Source organism: Aquarana catesbeiana, linkage group LG01 (assembly GCF_042186555.1).
Source record: "Aquarana catesbeiana isolate 2022-GZ linkage group LG01, ASM4218655v1, whole genome shotgun sequence".
NCBI classification, from domain to species: domain Eukaryota; kingdom Metazoa; phylum Chordata; class Amphibia; order Anura; family Ranidae; genus Aquarana; species Aquarana catesbeiana.
In genome coordinates, this window is record NC_133324.1 from 798,585,539 (window position 1) to 798,609,560 (window position 24,022).

At 42.1% G+C, this 24,022-nt stretch overlaps 1 protein-coding gene across 4 annotated transcripts in view; it reads left to right on the plus strand.

Annotated features, from left to right (window-relative positions):
- The window catches only part of TLR3 (toll like receptor 3), a 75,089-nt gene that overhangs the window by 18,882 nt on the left and 32,185 nt on the right, over positions 1-24,022 (plus strand). For all 4 annotated transcript variants that reach the window (XM_073607652.1, XM_073607660.1, XM_073607636.1 and 1 more), the window contains exon 2: positions 23,396-23,846. In XM_073607652.1, coding sequence (XP_073463753.1) covers positions 23,396-23,846 — 451 coding nt within the window. The remainder of the gene's footprint in view (positions 1-23,395; positions 23,847-24,022) is intronic.

The window sequence follows — 24,022 nt, forward strand, 5'->3', positions numbered from 1 at the left end:
AGGGCAGTACAAAACCCCCCCAAATGACCCCATTTTGGAAAGTAGACACCCCAAGGAAATTGCTGATAGGCATGTTGAACCCATTGAATATTTATTTTTTTTGTCCCAAGTGATTGAATAATGACAAAAAAAAAAAAAAAAAAAAATATTTACAAAAAGTTGTCACTAAATGATATATTGCTCACACAGGCCATGGGCCTATGTGGAATTGCACCCCAAAATATATTCAGCTACTTCTCCTGAGTACGGGGATACCACATGTGTGGGACTTTTTGGGAGCCTAGCCGCGTATGGGCCCCCGAAAACCAATCACCGCCTTCAGGATTTCTAAGGGTGTAACTTTTTGATTTCACTCTTCACTGCCTATCACAGTTTCGGAGGCCATGGAATGCCCAGGTGGCACAACCCCCCCCCAAATGACCCCATTTTGGAAAGTAGACACCCCAAGCTATTTGCTGAGAGGCATATTGAGTCCATGGAATATTTTATATTTTGACACAAGTTGCGGGAAAGTGACACTTTTTTTTTTTTTTTTTTTTTTTTTGCACAAAGTTGTCACTAAATGATATATTGCTCACACAGGCCATGGGCCTATGTGGAATTGCACCCCAAAATACATTTAGCTGCTTCTCCTGAGTATGGGGATACCACATGTGTGGGACTTTTTGGGAGCCTAGCCGCGTACGGGGCCCCGAAAACCAATCACCGCCTTCAGCGTTTTTAAGGGCGTGAATTTTTGATTTTACTCTTCACTGCCTAACACCGTTTCGGAGGCCATGGAATGCCCAGGTGGCACAAACCCCCCCCAAATGACCCCATTTTGGAAAGTAGACACCCCAAGCTATTTGCTGAGAGGCATGGTGAGTATTTTGCAGCTCTCATTTGTTTTTGAAAATGAAGAAAGACAAGAAAAAACTTTTTTTTTTTTTCTTTTTTCAAATTTCAAAACTTTGTGACAAAAAGTGAGGTCTGCAAAATACTCACTATACCTCTCAGCAAATAGCTTGGGGTGTCTACTTTCCAAAATGGGGTCATTTGGGGGGGTTTTGTGCCACCTGGGCATTCCATGGCCTCCGAAACTGTGATAGGCAGTGAAGAGTGAAATCAAAAATTCACGCCCCTTAGAAAGCCTGAAGGCGGTGCTTGGTTTTCGGGGTCCCGTACACGGCTAGGCTCCCAAAAAGTCTCACACATGTGGTATCCCCGTACTCAGGAGAAGCAGCAGAATGTATTTTGGGGTGTAATTTCACATATTCCCATGGCATGTTTGAGCAATATATCATTTAGTGACAACTTTGTGCAAAAAAAAAAAAAAAAAAAAAAAAATTTGTCTCTTTCCCGCAACTTGTGTCGCAATATAAAATATTCCATGGACTCGACATGCCTCTCAGCAAATAGCTTGGGGTGTCTACTTTCCAAAATGGGGTCATTTGGGGGGGTTTTGAACTGTCCTGGCATTTTATGCACAACATTTAGAAGCTTATGTCACACATCACCCACTCTTCTAACCACTTGAAGACAAAGCCCTTTCTGACACTTATTTTTTACATGAAAAAGTTTTTTTTTTTTTGCAAGAAAATTACTTTGAACCCCCAAACATTATATATTTTTTTAAAGCAAATGCCCTACAGATTAAAATGGTGGGTGTTTCATTTTTTTTTTTCACACAGTATTTGCGCAGCGATTTTTCAAACGCATTTTTTGGGGAAAAAACACACTTTTTTAAATTTTAATGCACTAAAACACACTATATTGCCCAAATGTTTGATGAAATAAAAAAGATGATCTTAGACCGAGTACATGGATACCAAACATGACATGCTTTACAATTGCGCACAAACGTGCAGTGGCAACAAAATAAATACATTTTTAAAAGCCTTTAAAAGCCTTTACAGGTTACCACTTTAGATCTACAGAGGAGGTCTACTGCAAAAATTACTGCCCTCGATCTGACCTTCGCGGCGATACCTCACATGCATGGTGCAATTGCTGTTTACGTTTGACGACAGACCGCCGCTTGCGTTCGCCTTAGCGCAAGAGCAGGGGGCGACAGGGGTGCTTTTTTTTTTTTTTTTTTTTTTTTTTCTTTATTATTTTTTTGCTTTTTTATCTTATTTTTAAACTGTTCCTTTCATTTTTTTTTTTTTTAAATCATTTTTATTGTTATCTCGGGGAATGTAAATATCCCCTATGATAGCAATAGGTAGTGACAGGTACTCTTTTTTGAAAAAATTGGGGTCTATTAGACCCTAGATCTCTCCTCTGCCCTCAAAGCATCTGACCACACCAAGATCGGTGTGATAAAATGCTTCCCCAATTTCCCAATGGCGCTATTTACATCCGGCGAAATCTAAGTCATAAAATGCTCGTAGCTTCCGGTTTCTTAGGCCATAGAGATGTTTGGAGCCACTCTTGTCTCTGATCAGCTCTATGGTCAGCTGGCTGAATCACCGGCTGCATTCTCAGGTTCCCTGTTGAGACAGGAGAGCCAGAGAAAAACACGGAAGACGGTGGGGGGGGGGGGCATTCCCTCCCACGGCTTGTAAAGGCAGTCTAGAGGCTAATTAGCCGCTAGGATTGCTTTTACATGAAAGCCGACCGCTGGCTGAAAAGAATGATACCAAGATGATACCTAAACCTGCAGGCATCATTCTGGTATAACCACTCAAAGTTGTGAATGGCGTACCTGAAGACAAAAAAATGGTTAACAATAAAGCACAGTAAACAATAAAGTATAAATAATTACATACCTGAAAAACAAACATGATAAAACATAATAACAATAACAATAACAATAACAATAAAACACTGCAGAATAGAATACAGTAAAAAAAGAGCAGAACAATAGAGAGAGAGAATAGAGAGAGAGAACAATAAAACGACAACTATTTTTTTTTATTTTATATATATTTTTTTTTTTTTTACACTTTTTTTGTAACTAACTTTTATAACTGTAACCGGTTCCAGGTTCGGGTCTCTCAAAATGCGATGGCATCTTGGGAGACCCTGTGAAAGTGTGCCTAGTCTGTGCAATGCTGTACCCTACGCTAATACTCAACTAGTGAATGGTAGCGTTCAAAACATTCACCAATGCAAAGACCAGGATTGTCAGGACAGAAGGGACAATAATAGCGGGTGTCACGCCTATATCCGCGTTTGCTGCAGACACAACATCTTTTTGGGGGGGGTTCGTTGGGTAGGGGTACTCGGGAGCACATAAAAATGCCTCTCATGCAGCCGACTGCATTTCGTTGGGGGATGTGAATGGGGGAAGTACGGGCGCTGCAGAAGTGGTGGGTTCCCAATTAGGATTGGCGAATGCAGCAGGAAGGGCACTATGGGCACGACGGGCCTGTGTTTGTCTTTTTGGTGGCAGCGGGACACTACTTGTGCTTGTCACCTCACCAGCTTGAACTGCACTTATGGGACTCGCCACGTCACCAAGTGTTACTGCAGTGCTGGTTTGACTACGACCGGGGTGTACTAGGCCGCTGGTGCTTGCCAGTTCAATAAAAAGCTTCCAAAAAATCTGTTAGCGATCGCAGGGATCAGGCCTGACTCTGCGAACGCTGCAGTTATGCGTTTAGTGTTTTGTAAGTGACAGTGATCGATCGATACTGCACTTGGGTGGGCTGGACTGGGCCGGGCGGAGGGGCAAAACGCAGGTGCTAGCAGGTATCTGGGTTGATCCCGCTAACACTGCGTTTTTGGGAACCCTAAACTGCTGGGGACGCTAGTATAGATCTGATCTGATCGGATCAGATATTGATCCGTTCAGATACTATACCACTAAAGGAGGCGTATGCTGCGTGCGTGGGTGTTAGCGGTACTGGCGCTAACCTGACGCTGCCTGGGGCCGGTGCTTGCTAGTTCACCAAAATGCTACCAAAAAAACTGTTAGCGATCGCAGGGATCAGGCCTGACTCTGCGAACGCTGCAGTTATGCGTTTAGTGCCTTGTAGGTGTCAGTGATCGATCGATACTGCACTTGGGTGGGCTGGGCTGGGCCGGGCGGAGGGGCACAACGCAGGTGCTAGCAGGTATCTGGGCTGATCCCGCTAACACTGCGTTTTTGGGAACCCTAAACTGCTGGGGACGCTAGTATAGATCTGATCGGATCAGATATTGATCCGATCAGATACTATACCACTAAGGGAGGTGTACGGTGCGTGCGTGGGTGTTAGCGGTACTGGCGCTAACCTGACGCTGCCTGGTGCTTGCTTGCCAGTTCACCAAAATGCTACCAAAAAAACTGTTAGCGATCGCAGGGATCAGGCCTGACTCTGCGAACGCTGCAGTTATGCGTTTAGTGTTTTGTAAGTGACAGTGATCGATCGATACTGCACTTGGGTGGGCTGGGCGGAGGGGCAAAACGCAGGTGCTAGCGGGTATCTGGGCTGATCCCGCTAACACTGTGTTTTTGGGAACCCTAAACTGCTGGGGACGCTAGTATAGATCTGATCAGATCAGATATTGATCCGATCAGATACTATACCACTAAGGGAGGCGCATGCTGCGTGCGTGGGTGTTAGCGGTACTGGCGCTAATCTGACGCTGCCTGGGGCGACGCATATCACCGCCGGGCGATCAGGGGGCTAAACCTTTATTAGGTAATAAACGGCGGGTGCCCTGACACTATAAAAAATAAACGAACTAACCTGCGTCACCCGTAACGGTTATACGGTGATCAGTGGTGAAAGGGTTAACTAGGGGGCAATCAAGGGGTTAAAACATTTATTAGGTAGTATATGGGGGTCCCTGTCACTATAAAACGCTGACGGCGAACCTAAATATTTACCTCACTAACTAGCGTCACCAGCGACACTAATACAGCGATCAGAAAAATGATCGCTTAGCAACACTGGTGACAGGGGGTGATCAAGGGGTTAAAACTTTATTAGGGGGGGTTAGGGGGGTACCCTAGACCTAAAGGGGGGTAATACTCACTGTCCCAACACTGTAACTGTCACAAACTGACACTATGCAGTAATCAGAAAAAAAAAAAAAAAAAAAAAAAAAAACCTGCTGGTGTCAGTTTGTGACAGGGGGGGGGGGTGATTGGGGGGGGATCGGGGGGCGATCGGGGGGGGATCGGGGTGTTTTGTGTGCCTGGCATGTTCTACTGTGTGTGTAGTGTGTTGTGCACTCACATTGATGTCTTCTCCCCTCGGCGCTGGAACGGAAAATACCGAGCCGAGGGGAGATGACATCATTTCCTTTGCTGCTGTTTAGCATACAGCAGCAAAGGAGTGTTCCCATTGGCCGGCGGCGATCGCGAGGGGGGGGCCACGAACGGATGGCCTCCCCCTCATCTCGGATCGCCGGGGAACAGAACGGGACCGCTTCGGGCACCGGGGGGGGGTCCGATCGGACCCCCCACCCGCGAGAGGCAAATCACGTACATGTACGTGATTTTGCCTGCCCGTGCCGCCTTGCCGACGTAAATCGGCGTTAGGCGGTCCTTAAGTGGTTAAACGTGGACCTGACAGGTCATGAGGATTTCAGGCGGGAGCAACGTGACTTCGGATGGGAAAAACACGTGTTTTTGAAAGTATTACACGTGAGTGAGGGCTATATAAGACCCCCGCAGTTTGGCTCCTGTCACAGTGTGACCCAGAGTGATTTGGCGAGCTCCACAGGCTATAATACAAGAGCTATAATACGGGAGCTCGCCTATCGTGTGAGATCTTGAAGACTCTCGTAAGAAGGGTCCTGGAGAGAGTGGCGTCAGAAGGAGGGGAGAAGTGGCTGAAGAGATGCCTGTCTGAACTGGAAGCGGAGACGGCGCCGGATGCCGGAACAGAAGATCTGTCGGCACATCCTTCTACTGTCGGGAGGGATAGTGAGCAGGTCTTACCGCTGCCTATTCCACCCGCTTCCAGCCAGAGCTCTGAACCCCGGAAAGATACAGCGCAGCTTACCTCCGGAGCGTCCTAGGTCTTCTATTGCCTCGCGTGAATGAGAAGAGTCCCGCCCACGTGAAGAAGAGGCTGATGTCGTCATGGCACAGCTGTGCAGTGGGCAGCGTGTTCGAAGGAAGAAGAGGGCATTCTCTCCTTCCCCTATTTGCGTCAGAGATGGGCGGGAACGAGCGCGGCAGTCTCCGCCTACAGCTAGCAGTGTTCCTCTTTCTTTACAGGTTAATCAGGGGCCAGTGTCATTGGTTTCCATGCCAACAGCGTTGCAAGTGTCTAGGCTATCATAGCTGGACACTGTGATGGCTCCTCAGATGACAGAATCGCCTGCAGCTGCTTCAGGGGCACAAACACAGAGCAGTTATCGACCTAATGATCAGTCAACTATTGGAACCGTTCCGACTGTTGAGTCAACACAACAGCATTTGTTTACACAACTACTTAATTCCTTTTCTAGATTTACTGATTCTTTAAATAATCCTCAGTTCTCAGTACCTGTTTCTTCTCCGGCTAATGTTTGGTCTACAGCTGCTAACCATACGATGCCTTTAAATCCAATTGCTTCTGTTAATACTGCTAATGTTAATAATATTCAAGAACATATTGGTTTATCGCCTGTTTTATCGCATGTTCCTGAAATTTGTTATAAGGAAGTTTTAACATGTGATATTTCACCTTTGGGTTTTCATTTAGTGTCCAATGTAAAAGACAAAATTTGGAAAGGTGAGTTTGTTGCATTTTTAACATTGCTTCCTAACACAAAAGATTTTTCACTAAAAAATGATAAAAGATCTGAGGATGTATTTGAAGACAGGCGTCGTACAGCACCAAAATCTTTTTACAATTGGTTACAAGCCTTCTGTATTTTTTCAGCTATAATGGGTGAAAAATTCCCTAAAAAATGCAGCGGGTTATTTCAACATCTTGAGCATATTCTTGAGGCTTATAGGAAATTTGGCGGTTTTGGCTGGTATAGTTATGATGAGTCATTCCGTCAAAAAATGGCTATTTATCCTACTCTCAAGTGGGGAATGAAGGATGTTGGGTTATGGTTGAACCTTATCCTTCCCCCAAAAACAGTTTTTACTAAACAACCGACTGTTAATCAAAATATTTCTTCAGTTTATAAGAAGGGTGTGTGTTACGCCTTTAATGAGTCTCAGTGCAAATGGTCCACATCGTGTCATTATAAACATGAGTGTTCTTTTTGTTTTGGGACTCACCCCTTATCTAAATGTTTTAAAAGGACCTATTCCCATACTCAAAGCAGGGACAATTCAAAAAGCGTCCACGCCAGTGAAGTTGGAAAAAATGTACCCTTGGCTTCTTCTATATCCAGACAAGGTGAAAGCGGAAATGTTAATTGAAGGTTTTTCTATAGGTTTTAAGCTTCCTGTTTTTTTCTGGTTCTGGTTGCAATATAGTAAATAATCTTAAATCAGTTCAGATCCATAGTCAGGTGGTTAGAAAAAAGTTGATAAAAGAGATATCAGCTGGTCGAGTGGCTGGTCCTTTCTTATCTCCTCCTTTCGAAAATGTTCGTATATATCTCCTTTAGGTTTGGTTCCAAAGAAAGAACCTAATTCTTATCCCTTAATACATCATCTTTCGTTTCCAAAAGGCAGTTCTCTGAATGATGAAATCGATAATTCATTATCATCTGTAACATATGCTACATTTGATGATGCTATTACAATTATAAGACGGTTTGGAAAAGGCGCTTTATTAGCAAAATCTGACATTCAATCTGCATTCAGGTTATTGCCTATTGCACCGGAATCTTTTAATTCCCTGGGTTTTTGTTTTGAAGGTTCTTTTTTCTATGACACGTGTTTACCTATGGGTTGCTCATTATCATGTAGATATTTTGAGACTTTTGCTACCTTTCTACAGTGGGTAGTTATGCATGAATCCGGTTGTGAGGGAATAATCCATTATTTGGATGATTTCCTTTTTTATAGGTCCTCCGGATTCTCCCATTTGTGCTTTATTGTTACAATAATTTTTAGCTATTGCAAAATTTTTTGGCATTCCTATCGCATTTGAAAAAACTTTTCTTCCTGCTCCGGTTATTGAATTTTTAGGGATCAACATTGATACGAATTTGTTCCAGTATCAACTTCCTTTATTAAAAATTTCTCAGCTTCAGGACTTAATTTGCCGTTTTCTGCTTCGGAAAAAAGTTTTAATAAAAGAACTTCAGTCCTTTTTGGGATTATTAGCCTTTGCGTCTCGCATTATGCCTGTTGGCCGAATCTTTTCTAGGAGACTGTCATTGTCGATGTCCGGTTTCAAATCTCCTTATTCTCATATTCGCCTTACTTCAGATCTCAAAGATGATCTTTCGGTCTGGTCACAATTCTTTATGGATTATAACGGTTGGACCTTTTTTCAGGAAGATTTTGTTTTTTTCTGCAGATATGGATTTGTACACGGATGCTGCAGGATCCCGTGGTTTTGCAGCTATTTGGCGTACTCACTGGTGCTGTGGCTCTTGGTCTCTTTTTTGGGTTTCCAGCAAAGCTACAAAAAATATTGTTTTGTTGGAATTGTTCCCTATAGTAGTAGTCTTTGAGCTGTGGGAAAACAATTTTTGCTAACAAACAGATCTTAGTCCATTCAGACAACAAAGGAGTGCTTTTTGCATTAAATAGTCTTTCTTCCAAAGATTTATGTGTTTATTACACATAGCTTTAGCTTCTGCGCTATTTTGTCTTATTTTGCTTAAAATTCAATATTTGGGTTAAAGCAAAATATGTTCCTGGTAAACATAATGTAGTAGCTGATGCATTATCTCGTTTCCAGATGGCTCGTTTCAGGCAGCTTTTTCCGGAAGCGGATCTAGTCGGTCATTCTTGCCCGAGTCATCTGTGGGATTTGATCTAGCCACGTTTTTTTCAGCTATTCAGTATTCTATTGCTCCTAGAACATGGACCGAGTATACGGTTGCATGGAAAAGGTGGCTCTTATTTAATGAAGAACTGGGTTTCCGTGGTTATGATCCTACAGAACAAACGGTTTTGGCTTTTCTTTGTTCTCTCATGCAAAAAAATCTATCTTTTCACCATATCAATAAGAGTTTGGCAGGAATTTCTTTTTTCTTAAAATTTTATAAAATACCAGTTTGTAATAGTTTTTTCTCAGTCCGTCAAGCGCTAAAAGGATATAGGAAAAAAACTTTTACACCTGATCTGCGTAGGCCAGTTTCTTTGGATCTCTTAAAAAAGCTTTGTTTAGCAACTCCTTTTGTGTGCCGTTCAGAATATGAAGCGTTGTTATTTCATTCAGCTTTCGTTCTGATTTTCTTTGAGGCGCTTCGTATTTCTGAAATGGTTCCAAATAATAAAAGAGGTAATTCAGATTTAAAAATTGAGGAGGTTTCAATTACATCAGGTGATGTGAAGGTTTTTATCAGCAGATCTAAGACGGACATTACTGGTAAAGGGCATTGGCTCACTTTACATGTCTGTGGTGACTCCATTATTTGCCCTCATGGGGTGCTTTCAAAATATCTTTCTTCTAGGCCTTCATGTTCGGGTAATTCTAGACTATTCTCCCCTCACTAAATTTCAATTTTCTGCTTTATTGAAACGACGTTTGTCTCATTTAGGCTTTTCTCACCTAAAATTTTCGACCCATTCCGTATTGGAGCCGCCACAGAAGCAGCTAGATTGGGCCTCAATGATGCAGTTATTATGCGGTTGGGGAGGTGGAAATCCAAACGATTTAATATTTATGTTCGTCTTAATTTATCTCTCTGATCCTTTAAGTTCCAAGTTTTACGTTTGGATAATTGGACACTCGTTTGTTCATTGGGCCCACAAAAGAGCATGTCAACGCTGTTATACATCCAACCTATCTTTATCTCCTGAATCTTTTCAAATTCTTTGGAAAGGCATTCGTGGGCTCCAATGGACTAATCTTAATCTTCACCTTTCTAATTTGGCTCAGCTATATCCTACTCCTGCGGTTTTAATCATTCATTTAGGTGGTAATGATGTAGGAAAAATAAAAACTTTGGATTTAATTTTTATGATCAAAAATGATTTACATTGCATACAACTTTCTTTTCCAGGTACTCGGGTAATTTTTTCAGAAATGGTTCCGCGTCTTGTTTGGTTGTTTTCTTCAGAGAAAAAAACCTTTGGAAATGATAAGGAGATGTGTGAATCATTCTATTGAGAAATTCATGCCTCTTTTGAATGGCTTTTCGTTTCGCCATGTAGATTTAGAAGGTGGTTTTTCTGGCCTTTATAGACAAGATGGAGTTCACTTGTCTGATGTGGGCTTAGATATTTTTAATCTGGGTCTGCAAAATATGATAGAAATGGCCGCAGTTATGGGGTAGGCCGTTTTTGTTTTATTAACAAAACCGGCTGGTGGGGACTTTTGCTGAATGTTTTTATTTATGGTACTTGCTCGAGTTCTATGACTGAACGAGATATTGATTGATATTGTAAAGTTTTGAATTTTGGATTTATTGATGAATTTAATAAAGAAAGATTATTACATTTTATTTATATATACCAATAAAGGTGCAGCGGCCATTTGTATTACAAAATGTATATTTTATATATATATATATATATATATATATATATATATATATATATATATATATATATATATATAATATACATAAATTAATAATTGTTTGTGTCTTTGGATTATTTCTTTATATATTTTAATTTAATAGCTTTTAATTTGTACAGCCTACATTCCCATGAAAAAAGTGGGCATTCTATTAAATGCCCACAGCATGGGATTGTGGAGGTCAAAAAACAAAAAACATTTTTGTGACTGTCTCTTTAAATGTGGACCTGACAGGTCATGAAGATTTCAGGCGGGAGCAACGTGACTTCAGGCAGGAAAAACACGTGTTTTTGAAAGTATTACACGTGAGTGAGGGCTATATAAGACCCCCGCAGTTTGGCTCCTGTCACAGTGTGACCCAGAGTGATTTGGCGAGCTCCCCTTCCCTCCCACCCTGTCGCAGCACTTTTATGTGGTTTGTCACCCTTGGATCAAGGGGGGACTTTTGCTGAATGTTTTTATTTATGGTACTCGCTCGAGTTCTATGACTGAGCGAGATATTGATTGATATTTTAAAGTTTTGAATTTTGGATTTATTGATGAATTTAATAAAGAAAGATTATTAAATGTATTTATAGATAGCAATAAAGGTGCCACGGCCATTTGTATTACCAAAAAAAAAAAATATATATATATATATATATATATATAATAAAATATACATAAATTAATAATTGTTTGTGTCTTTGGATTATTTCTTTATATATTTTATTTTAATAGCTTTTAATTTGTACAGCCTACATTCCCATGTATCTGAGTGTAATCTGTGTGTATGGGGGTGTAATGTATCTGGGTGTAATCTGTGTGTATGAGGGTGTAATGTATCTGGGTGTAATCTGTGTGTATGGGATGTAATGTGTATTGGTGTAATCTGTGTGTATGGGGGTGTAATGTATCTGGGTGTAATCTGTGTGTATGAGGGTGTAATGTATCTGGGTGTAATCTGTGTGTATGGGATGTAATGTGTATTGGTGTAATCTGTGTGTATGGGGGTGTAATGTATCTGGGTGTAATCTGTGTGTATGAGGGTGTAATGTATCTGGGTGTAATCTGTGTGTATGGGATGTAATGTGTATTGGTGTAATCTGTGTGTATGGGGGTGTAATGTATCTGGGTGTAATCTGTGTGTATGGGGTGTAATGTGTAGGGGTGTAATCTGTGTGTATGGGTGTGTAATGTATCTGTGTGTATGGGGTTTTCATTTGCTGCTACACTGGCTTGGGACACAACCTATTCGCTGAGCCATTCCAGTTTTCATTTGGGCATTCATTCTGTGCTTGTACCAGCAGTCTACCCTTGGAGCTGCCATTACATGTCTGTAAGGATGCAAGACAGCATAAGGTTAACCCTACCTTGAAGCCAACAGTGGAGATTTAGTGGAAGATTGCACAGCACAGAACCCTGTAATAAGAGCCAAGAGAGTCGTAACACACAGCATTTTGAGAAATTAGACGAGTCTGTCTTTAAAGCAGTATTAATCCCAAAACCAAAAATGTAATATATTGTAGCTTACAAATCATTAAATGCGGTGGCTGTAATATTTTTGCTTTTTTAAACTTCTTTTCCCTCTGTTTTGACCTGGTGATCTGGCCAGTAACATACCTCCTGTATTAGAGTACCCCACTCTGGATGAAGGAGCACAGGGGCACCTTTGGACAGCAGAATTGTCAGTCTAGGGGGAGGGGAGTGTTAGATGTACTATCAGATTTAAATACACTAACAAATTGAAGTTAAACTCCAGCTAACACTTTAGAAGCAGTTATAACAACAGTTTGTTTTTCTTTTGGGATAAAGATTTTATATAAATTAATAAAACGGACAACTTTAAGCACCCCCTGTCAGAGTTGAATGTTTTGCCACATCCCTGTAACTGATCTATCTCCAAGAGAGCTTGTTCTTTTGAAAAACAACAGACTTACTGGCCAGATCACCGGGTGAATCTAGAAGAAAGAAAGCAAGAAACAAATGCAGCCATCACATCTAAGAATGTTTAAGCTGCAAAATAATAAATGTTTGCTTTTGGATTTAATACTGCTTCAAGGATTTGATGACGGGTAAATTAAGATGTAAGCCCTAACTCTATTGCCGCGTACACACGGTCGGATTTTCTGACAACAAATGTTCGGTGTGAGCTTTTTGTCAGAAATTCTGACCGTGTGTAGGTTCCATCGGACATTTACAGTTGGAATTTCCGACAAACAAAATTTGAGATCTGGATCTCAAATTTTCAGACAACAAAATCCGTTCTCGTAAATTCCGATCGTGCGTACACAATTCCAACGCACAAAATTTCACGCATGCTCTAAATCAATTACGAGACGGAAGCGCTCGGTCTGGTAAAACTAGCGTTTGTAATGGAGATAGCACATTCGTCACGCTGCAAATTTTTATATCTTTTAATGCAGCGCATTCCCTTCTTCTTTATAATGCTAGAATAATGAAGTTGTTTTGCTGCTCAAATTCACATTCTGACAACCTGATTTCTTTATTATTTCTCGTGATCTCATGAATAGTTTTTTTTTTTTCGTCAGATCTCCATAATAATGTTTCGAATTTTTGAATATAGTGGGATTTTTTTTCAGATCTCCAATTTTTTTTTTTTTTTTTTATAGTGATCTCCATCATTTTTTCATTGGTTTTGTGTCAAGTTACCACAACACCATTATTATCTTGTATTTTTTAACCTCAAGGAGGTTGGTGTTGCTGTCCCTTGTTAATTTGACATTGTATTTTTGAAATGTACCTGCCTACTCACAAACAAACTGTCCTTTTTAAAGTTAAACACTTAGGCAAGTATTTGTGAAAAATAAATAGCCATTTATTATGGGTCATAACAAAATAAAGAGGAAGGCAACGCTGGAGAAACTGGTGACATTTGCAAAGCCTTTGTACCCCAGGGCACACATCAATTATTTTACAGTCAAAATTGGTGGCCTGAGGAGTCCTTATAATAGTGAGCACAATCCGGTCCAGGACTACAAGAGATCAGGAACAGCAGCAGATGACATGTATGTCCCCAGGCTGTGGTCTTACAACAGCCTGCATCTTTTGTCAGACCAGACTGAACCCAGGCCATCACTCTCTTGTCTTCCTTCCATGCTTGCTTCCAGGCTGTGGCTCTGGTGTTGTAGTTGTGGCAGGAGGTGGAGGAGGACCATGGTTGAACTCACAAACGTGGCTTTGGCTTCTGAGTTCACCCTCAACCCCTTATTTAGGGCTTGTAACATAACTTCCTCACATAAGAGGCGTTGGCCCTCCTCCATTTCCTGCATTTTGCAGGCTGCCATTGGGGGGGGTTCTGAGGGCCGCAGTAGCCTTCCGAAATAGGCCAAGTGCTGCCTCTTCCAGGTTACTCCTCTTCCTGGGACTTTTTTTTGGAAGGCAGAGGGGAGGGACCTGGGATTCGAACAGGCTACTGGGCCCGGCCACCTCCTGTCTGCCACTTACCCCGCCACCTCCTGGCTGCCACTTTCCGCGGCCTCCTCCTGGCTGAGACTTTCCTGTGTATGAAAAAGGGACATAGTTTTAGTTTTTGGTTCATAAATCACACACAATTTTAAGCTCATAACTGTTGCAAATTGAATGTTAATAAATAGATAATACTATTATTATTATTATTATAATACAGGTTTTATATAGCGCCAACAGTTTGCACAGCGCTTTACACCATGAGGGCAGACATTACAGTTACATTACAATTTGGTACAAGAGGAATCAGAGGCCCTGCTCATTAGAGCTTACAATCTAAAAAGGAGGGGTCAATTGATACAAAAGGTAATAGCTGTGGGGGGGATGAGCTGATGGAGGAAGTAAAACAGTGTTAGTTAGAAGCAGGATAGGCTTCTTTGAAGAGAAGGGTTTTCAGGGATCGCCTAAAGATGGATAGATCAGGGGACAGTCAGACAGATTGGGGTAGGGAGTTCCAAGGGATGGGAGAAACTCTGGAGAAATCCTGGAGGCGAGCATGGGAGGAGGTGACAAGGGAGCTAGAGAGTAGGAGGTCTTGGGATGACCAAAGAGATCGGCTTGGTTGGTATTTTGGGACTAGGTTAGTGATGTAGCTGGGGGCAGAGATATGGATGGCTTTGTAAATTATTGTTAGTACTTTGAATTTTATTCATTGGGTGAGTGGAAGCCAGTGGAGGGATTGGCAGAGAGGGGTGGAGGACACTGAATGGTTGGTAAGGTGGATGAGTCTTGCAGCGGCATTCATTATGGACTGAAGGGGGGATAGTCAATGTAAAGGTAATCCAATGAGGAAGTTGCAGTAATCGAGGAGAGAGATGACCAAGGACTGAATTAGAAGCTTGGCATGCGGGGACGGACTAATAGATGTGCCATTGATCTTGACAGAGAAGTCAGGGGAAGGGGCACATGGGGGAGGAAGTATTAAGAGCTCAGTTTTAGACAGATTCAGTTTGAGGAAGTGGTTTGACATCCAGGCTGATATGTCTGTTATTAGATCAGTGATGCGTGAGGAGATTGATGGAGTGAGCTGAGGGGCAGAGAGATAGATTTGGGTGTCATTAGCATATAAATGGTAGTGAAAGCTATAGGAGGCTATCAGCTGACCCAAGGAGGACGTGTAGATCGAGAATAGTAGAGGTCCAAGGACAGAACCTTGGGGGACCCCAACGGTAAGAGGAGTTGGAGAAGAGGAAGTGGAGTTGTAAGTGACACTGAAGGTGCGATGAGATAGGTAAGATTCGAACCAACGGAGAGTGCAGCCATGAAGACCAAGCAAATTGAGTTTTTTGAGGAGGAGGGGGTGGTCAACTGTATCAAACGTAGCAGAAAGGTCCAAGAGTAAGAGTATGGAATAATGACCGTTGGTTTTGGCTGTTAGTAAGTCGTTTATGAGTTTTAGGAGGGCAGTTTCTGGGGAGTGCTGTGGGTGAAATCCAGACTGAAGGGGATCAAGAAGGTTATTCTCAATGAGGTGCTCGCTCAGTCGATTGTAGACTAAACGTTCAAGGAGTTTGGAGGCAAAAGGGAGTAAAGAGATGGGTCTTAGGTTGTTAAGATTGGTGGTAGTGACTAGCGCATGTTTTAGAGGGTTGGGGAAGATGCCAGTAGAGAGGGAGAGGTTGAAGATATGAGTTAAGGAGTGCAGGATTGAGTCAGATGGTGACCGTAGTATTTGAGAAGGAACAGGGTCCAGGGGCAGGAGGTTAGGTGGGCATTAGAAAAAAGTTTACTGACTTCCTCTATAGTAGCTGGGTTAAAAGAGGGAAGTATTGATTGTGCAGGAGAAAAAGGAGTGTAAAGTGAAGGAGATATCTGTAGAGCGGAGATCTCGAGACGAATTGTCTCAATCTTATTTTTGAAGTGATTAGCAATCTCCTGGGCAGTGAGTAAGTTAGTGGGTGTGGGTAATGGAAGACAAAGTAGATTGGTAAAGGTAGAAAAGAGTTGACGGGGACTGCATGAGAGGGTGTTAATGAGAGTGATAAAGTAGGTCTGTTTGGCAGTGTGGAGGCAGGAATGGTATTTTTGGAGGGCAGATTTATATTGGCTGAAATCTTGCTGTGACTTAGTTTTACGCCACAGACGCTCAAGAGCGCGGCTACGTTTTTTGAGGCTTCTGGTATTGTCTGTCTGCCAGGTTTGTAGCGGTCGGGGCCTGATTCTGTGCGTAGTGAGGGGGGCAGTGAGGGGGGCAAAGGTATCCAGGGTGGAGGACAGTGAACTATTGTAGAAAGAAGTGGCCAAGTTGGGGCAGGACAAGGATGAGATTTTGTCGTAGAGACAGTCTGTAGCAGAAAAAAGAAGAGAAGGGTTAAGATGGCGAAGGTTTCTATGCATAATAGTTTGGTAGTTGGAAGGCAAGGAGGAGGCAGACAAGGAGAGAGTGAAACTAATAAGGTGGTGATCAGAAAGAGGAAAAGGAATATTGGAGAGGTTGTGCGGAGTGCATAGGTAGGAGAATATGAGGTCAAGGCAGTTGCCAACAGAGTGAGTAGAAGCGCTTGTCCATTGTTTTAGGTCAAAAGAGCAGGTTAGGCTCAGCAGCTTAAAAGTAGTGGGTGTGTTAAGATGAACAGGGATGTTGAAGTCACCAAGAATGATTGTTGGAATTTCAGAAGAGAGAAAGTAGTGTAGCCAGGCAGAGAAGTCGTCAAGGAAGTTTGATACCGGTCCAGGGGGCCGATAGATCACAGCAATTCTCAATGAAACTGGAGAAAATAGACGAATACAGTGAGCTTCAAATGAAGAGAGGGACAGAGAGGGGGGTGGATGAAGAACCTGAAAAGTGCTTTGAGGGGATAGGAGGAATCCAACACCACCTCCTTTCCATCCACTAGGCCTGGGAGAGTGAGTCCACAGGAGGCCACCATAGGAGATAGAAGCGGGAGAAGGAAGGTCAGATTCTTGAATCCAAGGGGGTTTGTGATAAATAGGTCATGGACGGTGGTGAGTTTGTTACAAATAGAGCGAGCATTCCAAAGGGCACAGGAGAAGGGGAGGCTGGTTCTAGGCTGAAGAGGAATAGAAATGAGATTGTGTGGATTACGGCTGCTAAAAGAGGATGGGGGGTGCTGGCTATGTTGGCCGAAGGTAAATGATGGCGGTCCAGGATTTGGGAAAATATCTCCAGAAGTTAGGAGAAGCAGAAGGGTGAGAGAGGTGATATGGGAGTGTGACTTATGTGGGGGGACACTCCCAGTGGCCTGCAGGTTTTATTGGTATATGGGTTCAGAATTAGCAGGAGCTGATAAGTGCAGTAATAAGGTGAAGACAGGAGTGAGGGTGATATATATAAGTTGTGGGGTGGAGAAGATAGGTGAAGGAGTAAGAATTTAAGGAGAGAGGATGCAACTGTGAGAAGGAAAAGTAGGGAGTGCATGATACAGAGTGGTGAAATTGAGAGGAAGCCTGAATGAGAAATGAAAAAGTTTGATGGAGAATCAGGTCACCTGTAGTCTGTTTAGTGTTCTGCAGAAGTCTGTTGTATATTTTCGCTTTGTGCATTTGCTGAAGTGCTGAGCGGAAGTGTAATACTTAATTCAATATGAATACTTTATCCAAGATGATAGTTGCCAATGCAATCCCAGCCTGTACAAACCCCTGCCTGTGCATCCCCTAGGGAAGGTCTACTAAATTTATACTGAGTTTGGGTGGGGGTATTGCCAATTAATTAGTCAGGATTGCATAGGAGGGACACATGGCTAACAGAATGAACTTCTCACACCAAGACTCACTACAAGACACAGCAAGAGAGCAGAAAGGTCAGAGCCGTAAAGATAGGAACTGCTCATAATTTAGGTATAGACAATAAGAAAGTAAAATAAACAACACTGTGATGTGGACAGAGGCAAATAATTTGAATGCAGCATAGATCACCAAAAGCACATACACAGAATTTAGCAAGCAGATCCCAGTTTCAATTAAAGGTGGAGGAAGATGTGGATGAGCTGACACATACACAGAATTTAGCAAGCAGATCCCAGTTTCAATTAAAGGTGGAGGAAGATATGGTTGAGCTGACACATACACAGAATTTAGCAAGCAGATCCCAGTTTCAATTAAAGGTGGAGGAAGATGTGGTTGAGCTGACACATACACATAATTTAGCAAGCAGATCCCAGTTTCAATTAAAGGTGGAGGAAGATGTGGTTGAGCTGACACATACCTGTAGGAGGGGTAGAGAAGAGTTGTGTTAGATAGTGCTGAGCGGAAGTGTAATACTTAATCCAATATGAATACTTTATCCAAGATGATAGTTGCCAATGCAATCCCAGCCTGTGCAAACCCCTGCCTGTGCATCCCATAGGGAATGTCTAAATTTATACAGACTATGATTCTGAACCTAGCATTTTTCATTCTAGTCCCAATAATTTGTGGCTACTACTGTCTATTGATATGTAAAACATTTTGTAAAATCAGAAATTACTGATCAATAATAACATCTAGTTAACATCATTAATTATTTGACTAGAAATATGTTGAACAATGCTATACCTGGCTCAAGCTGGGCATTTCCATTTCTTCCTTAGTGGACGGCCCAGGTTGGACATTGGAAGCCTCAGCTGAGGTGGAAGGAAGCCTTGAAGGAAGATTGGAGAGTGCTGGCCTGGGTTCAGTCTGGCCTGCCAGAAAATGCAGTCTGTCATAATACCACAGCCTGGGTACATAAATGTCATCTGCTGCAGCTCCGGATCTCTGGGAATCCTGGATCTTCTTGCGCTTCCTATTATAAGTGCTCCTCATGCCACCAATTAGGGCCTTCAATTAGGGGATGTCTGCCGTGGGGATCACCAGCTTCACAAATTCGAGCAATTGATCCAGCGCTGCCTTCCTCTTTGGTTTATTGTTATAAAAAGGGCGGTTTACCTGCCACAGACAGGGCAGCTCCCTTTACATAGCAAAGAATATGGGGATAAAGTCCTCATCATTGAATAGATCCATTTTATCTGCAAGACACAACACAAGACAAACCCTAATGTCAGGCTAAACTCTCATAATATTGTCCCAATATAGGTCTCAATCTAGAAGCAGTATAGGCCACTGATGCACCAAGTTAAAATTGTACCTTTGTTCTAACGGTCGGCGCTTCCGATACTCCTTCCTCCGCTCACAGATCGTACGTACGACACAGGCGTGTTACGCTTTATATACACTGCGCATGCATGAAACTCCGCCCACACCTGACCTTCTATCTAGTATATTTCCTGCCCCTTGTCTTTCGGTGCAGTGGGAGAGCACATGGCAGAGACAGAGCAGCTACGACGAGGAAAGCCCGGAGCCACAAAGGTCCCAATCCCGGAGGATATTTAAGGCCTCCAATATGGCCTTTATAGAGATAGTGGAGACGGTGGACAGCTTCAAGAGGGCAGACTATGACGGGAAGCATGGACCGTACCCAAACCCAAATGTGAGAAAGGCCAAGATCATGACTAAAGTTGTGAAAAGTCTGCAGAAGAATTTTGGGGTATGGCGATCCAAGGATCAACTGAGGAAACGATGGTCAGACCTCAAATTGAGGGAGCAGGAGCAGTACAGAAGAATCAAGAGAGTGCTGCAAAAAAGTAAGTATTTTGTTGTGTGTTCCTATTCTTCTTATTACGTTCGTGCTGCTCCATGTGCTTTTCTTTACTGTTGTACAGTTTAAAATGGCAAGTTTCAGGTTCGTGGGCACAGCATCGTTCGTAGTAAAGATCGTTCGTTCCCCCACTAATAGGATGTTTTTGGCAGATGCAGGTTAACTACATTTGGTCATGCTTATTTGTCTTAAAATAAGTTTAGTACATTGTTGTCTAGATGGATTTGTAACAAGAATGAAATGAAAACTTGATTCAGCGTAAGGAGAGGACACTCAGCAGCTGTTTACACATCTGGATGCAGGAGCACTAGTGTGGGACACCAGAACAAACTTTTTAGGGTGTCCCACACAGGTGCTCCAGTGGATACTAGGGGTCTCTACATGTGTGATACTTTAACAAAAAAGGTAAGTATTCAAGCTTTGTAAAGGGAAGAAGTCATGTCTTCAGCTTTGAACTCTGCCAAAACAGACAATTGTACGACACTTCCAAGCAATGTTTCATATTCCTATTTCTTGCCTCAAATATCTGTGTGCTAAGTATACCTTTATTTTATTCACATAGGGGGGAAAGACTTGGAACATCTGAGGTCACCAGGGACCCTCAACCTCCTAAAGAAGGGGAAATCCCAAAACCACAACCTGAGGATGTGGAGGAAGGAGAAGTTTATGAAGTGGGCGAAATAGTGACCTAAACAGGTGAGTGTCTGAGACCACAGCTTCAGCTAATAGATGGATGCCTGTATATTTATAATACATGTTTATTTTTAGGTGATGTGGATGTTGTTGAAGAAGAAACACATTTCACAAGTGCAAGTGCACAAGTCCTCATCGGGGAGATCATGGTGTGCAAGCGGGATTTACAGAAGATCAAGGAAGACATCAATGATGTGGAAAAAAGACTCAAAAGCATCATTGATGTTTTAGGCAGACTCGAAAACACACCGACATTTATAAAATTCTTTCTATTTTTCTAACTTTCCTCCAAAATTTTGAAAGCCAAATTTTGAAGATGCACACAGTGTGTCAACATGTGCTGTCTGCTATCACGAGATATCAAGGTACGCGTTTTGGGGGTGCAACCCCTTCCTCGCAACTAAAATAGAAGAGAGGAAGGGGTTGCACCCCCGAAACATGTTCCCCCATGATGGAAGCTAGCACATGTTGACATTAGGCATGGGATCAGGAGGGAAATCCCAATTTTGACTATCAATTTGTGTGCATCTTCAAAATTTGGCTTTCACAGGGGTGGCATCACCCCATCTGAGATGAAGGCAAGATCAACACAGTTTGGATATACTAATGTCTGATATTGCCTTCACTTTGTAAAAGTTGAACTTTGTAAGTTCCTGAGTTGTGTATTGTTTTATGGTTTTAAACATGCCTGTTTTAACACAAAAAAAGGCTATTTGTACTGTCCAAAAAAAAAATGTTATTACTAAAATATGTTGGTTTGTTCAAAAACGCACTTTTCTAACGCACATGTGAATGTGCACAGAGTAAAAAGTTTTCTACTCAATGTGGCTTCTTCTTTCAAGGCTCAATATCATTTTTTGGACTAAGTTGGTGTTTACACTGAAATGTGCAGTTTCAAATGCTGTGTTATGTGCACTTTTGCAGTGCACTTGGAGTGCAAAGTGGATTTTCCTTTAGTAAATAACTCCCACAGTGCTTTATAATTTGCCACAATCATGCCATTTTCCTGACTCACCAAAATGCATTCATGGTGCTGAAAATGATGTATATTTTTATCAGTAATGCATTACATACATTAACAACAAAAACAAGGTGTGTGTGTAGCAGACCCACAACATAATAATATTTCGCTGAAGAAGAGATTGTCACCTCATGTATCAAATAAATTACATTTACACTATTGAAGAAAATGGCCAAAAAGAAAAGCCCATTGGAGAACCTAGGAGACAGCTAAAAGAAACACAAGCAGTAAATCTAAGTAAATCTTATTTCAGTTTAACTAAAAAATTTATTTTGAAAATGTTTCTTAAACATTTTCTGGCATATCAATGGCCCCCCTACCTGCAAAGTACTTGACATACTTCTGTCTTACTTCGTGAGCGCTTTGGGGGGCCAAGCCAGGACGGCCAGCTTCAAGCACCGTCAGGGTTTCTGAGGCAACATAGTTCATTGAATTTCTCCTTAAAGAGTTGTGGAGAATGCAGCATGCAAGGATTATATGGTTAAGTTTATATTGCGCCATGTTGATACCCGTAAGGAATAGGCTGGCCATTATCCCAAAAGCGTTCTCCATCACTCTCCTGGCTCTGACCAGCCAGTAGTTAAAAACCCTCTGGTCTGGGGTGAGGGACCTCATGGCTTCAAAACGGTCGGCTGGTCAGAACGAACTAATAGAAAGCACTGAAAAACAGAAAGGCCTGACAAGAGCGAGCTGAAAATCAGAAAGGAGCCGACAAGGACGCACTGAAAATCAAATACGTACTATAAAATATGCACTGAAAAACAAATGCGAAATGACTACACACACTGAAAACCAGATACAAACCCACAAACACAAACTGAAGAGCAGTAACGATCGGAAAAGCACGAGGCTGAAAAGCGCGAATCGTCTCTCACCAAACTTCTACTAACACGAGATTAGCAGAAGGAGCCCAAAGGGTGGCGCACTTGGTATTGAACTTCCCTTTTCTAGTGCTGTCATTCATGTTGTACGTCACCGCATTCTTGACGTTCGGAATTTCCGACAAGATTTGTGTGACCGTGTGTATGCAAGACAAGTTTTAGCCAACAACTGTTGGAAAAAAAACATGGATTTTGTTGTCAGAATGTGCAATCGTGTGTATGCGGCATAAGACATTTTGTTTTTTAAAGCACTTTGTATCATGAACAATTTCCGTGTTTTTTTATTTTAGAAAACAGTTTTTGCATCTCAGTGCTGTTGCTCTCCCGGACTCGTTTTGCAGCCACTTTATGTCTACATGCTTCCATTATAAGCTGCATGTAATGGCTCAGGAAGGGCTTCCCGATGGTGACAACAGTAGAGCATGCTTGCTTAAGACATCGGAACGCACATCAGTATGTATGTGACAGGTTGGCAATGCAGGAGAACAGTTAGGAGACTGGGACAGAGCGTTGTCACCTTAAAACAAGTAGGGTTACCAGGTATTATTTAAAAGCTGCAGTTGTAAAATCTTGAAAATTACATTTGAAATTACATTAAAAAATTGTTTAATATTATATGAGATTTTAATAACTGGGTTTAAATAGACCTAAACTAAAAAAGATGATCTAGATAATACGTAGATGTATTCTACTGATATCAACAAATTTAAAAAACAGAAAGAATTAAAGACAGAAAACCAGGGCTCCCTCAAACAGCTGGCCAATGATCTTGGACAACTACGCAAGTCTTTAGATTAGTTTTCTCTAAACTGCAGCCCTGGAGCCGAATATGGGCCTTTGCTTGCTTTTATCCAGCCCTTGAGGCATTATTCCCCCACTATAAGCAGCAGTGGTGCATAGTTCCTGCCATTGACACCGATAATGGGGCACTGTTCCTCCCACTGACATCAACAATGGGGCACTATTCCTCCCACTGACATCAACAATGGGGCACTATTCCTCCCACTGACATCAACAATGGGGCACTATTCCTCCCACTGACACCAGCGATGGGGCACTATTCCTCCCACTGACACCAGCGATGGGGCACTATTCCTCCCACTGACACCAGCGATGCGGCACTATTCCTCCCACTGACACCAACAATGGGCCACTATTCTTCCCACAGACACTGTAAGCAAATATTTGGTCTTTGAAACATTCCTGTTTGTTAAATTATAACAATTAACTTAAATTATTTATTTTACAGAAATAAAATGAAAATGCCTTATTTCGCCTGGGTATTTATATTATGGACATTGAACACAATAAGTCTTTCCCCTGTGTGTGCTGCAAATCGCTGCAGAGTCTTTCAAGACAAAGCTGACTGCAGCCATCTGGAACTGTTCACCATACCTTCTGACCTTCCTGTTAACATCAAAGTTCTAGATTTGTCCCACAATCGCCTAAAGCAATTACTTGCAGCCAATCTCTCCAGATATGACCAGCTTGAACATCTAAATGTTGGCTATAACACTCTCCATATTCTTGAGCCAGAATTATGTGAACGGCTGCCTTTATTGAAGATACTGAATCTAGAGCATAACGAGTTCACCAAGATTTTAGAAAAGGCCTTCTTGTCCTGCACAAACCTTACTGAACTACACCTGAGTTCTAATGGAGTGAAAGAAATAACCGGAAACCCTTTTAAAAGCCTGCAGGTATATTCTGTTATGATGTATGTACCGTATATCTAAAACCAACACTTTTTTACTTTAATAAGCCTAGAACTCCATCAGCTGTTTATTGCTCTCTCTTTGCTATTGAGAGTTGTGTCTAGAGATGGGAAATCCAAAGCTTTACATTTGTCTTCCATGAGAACACTTATACCAGTGAC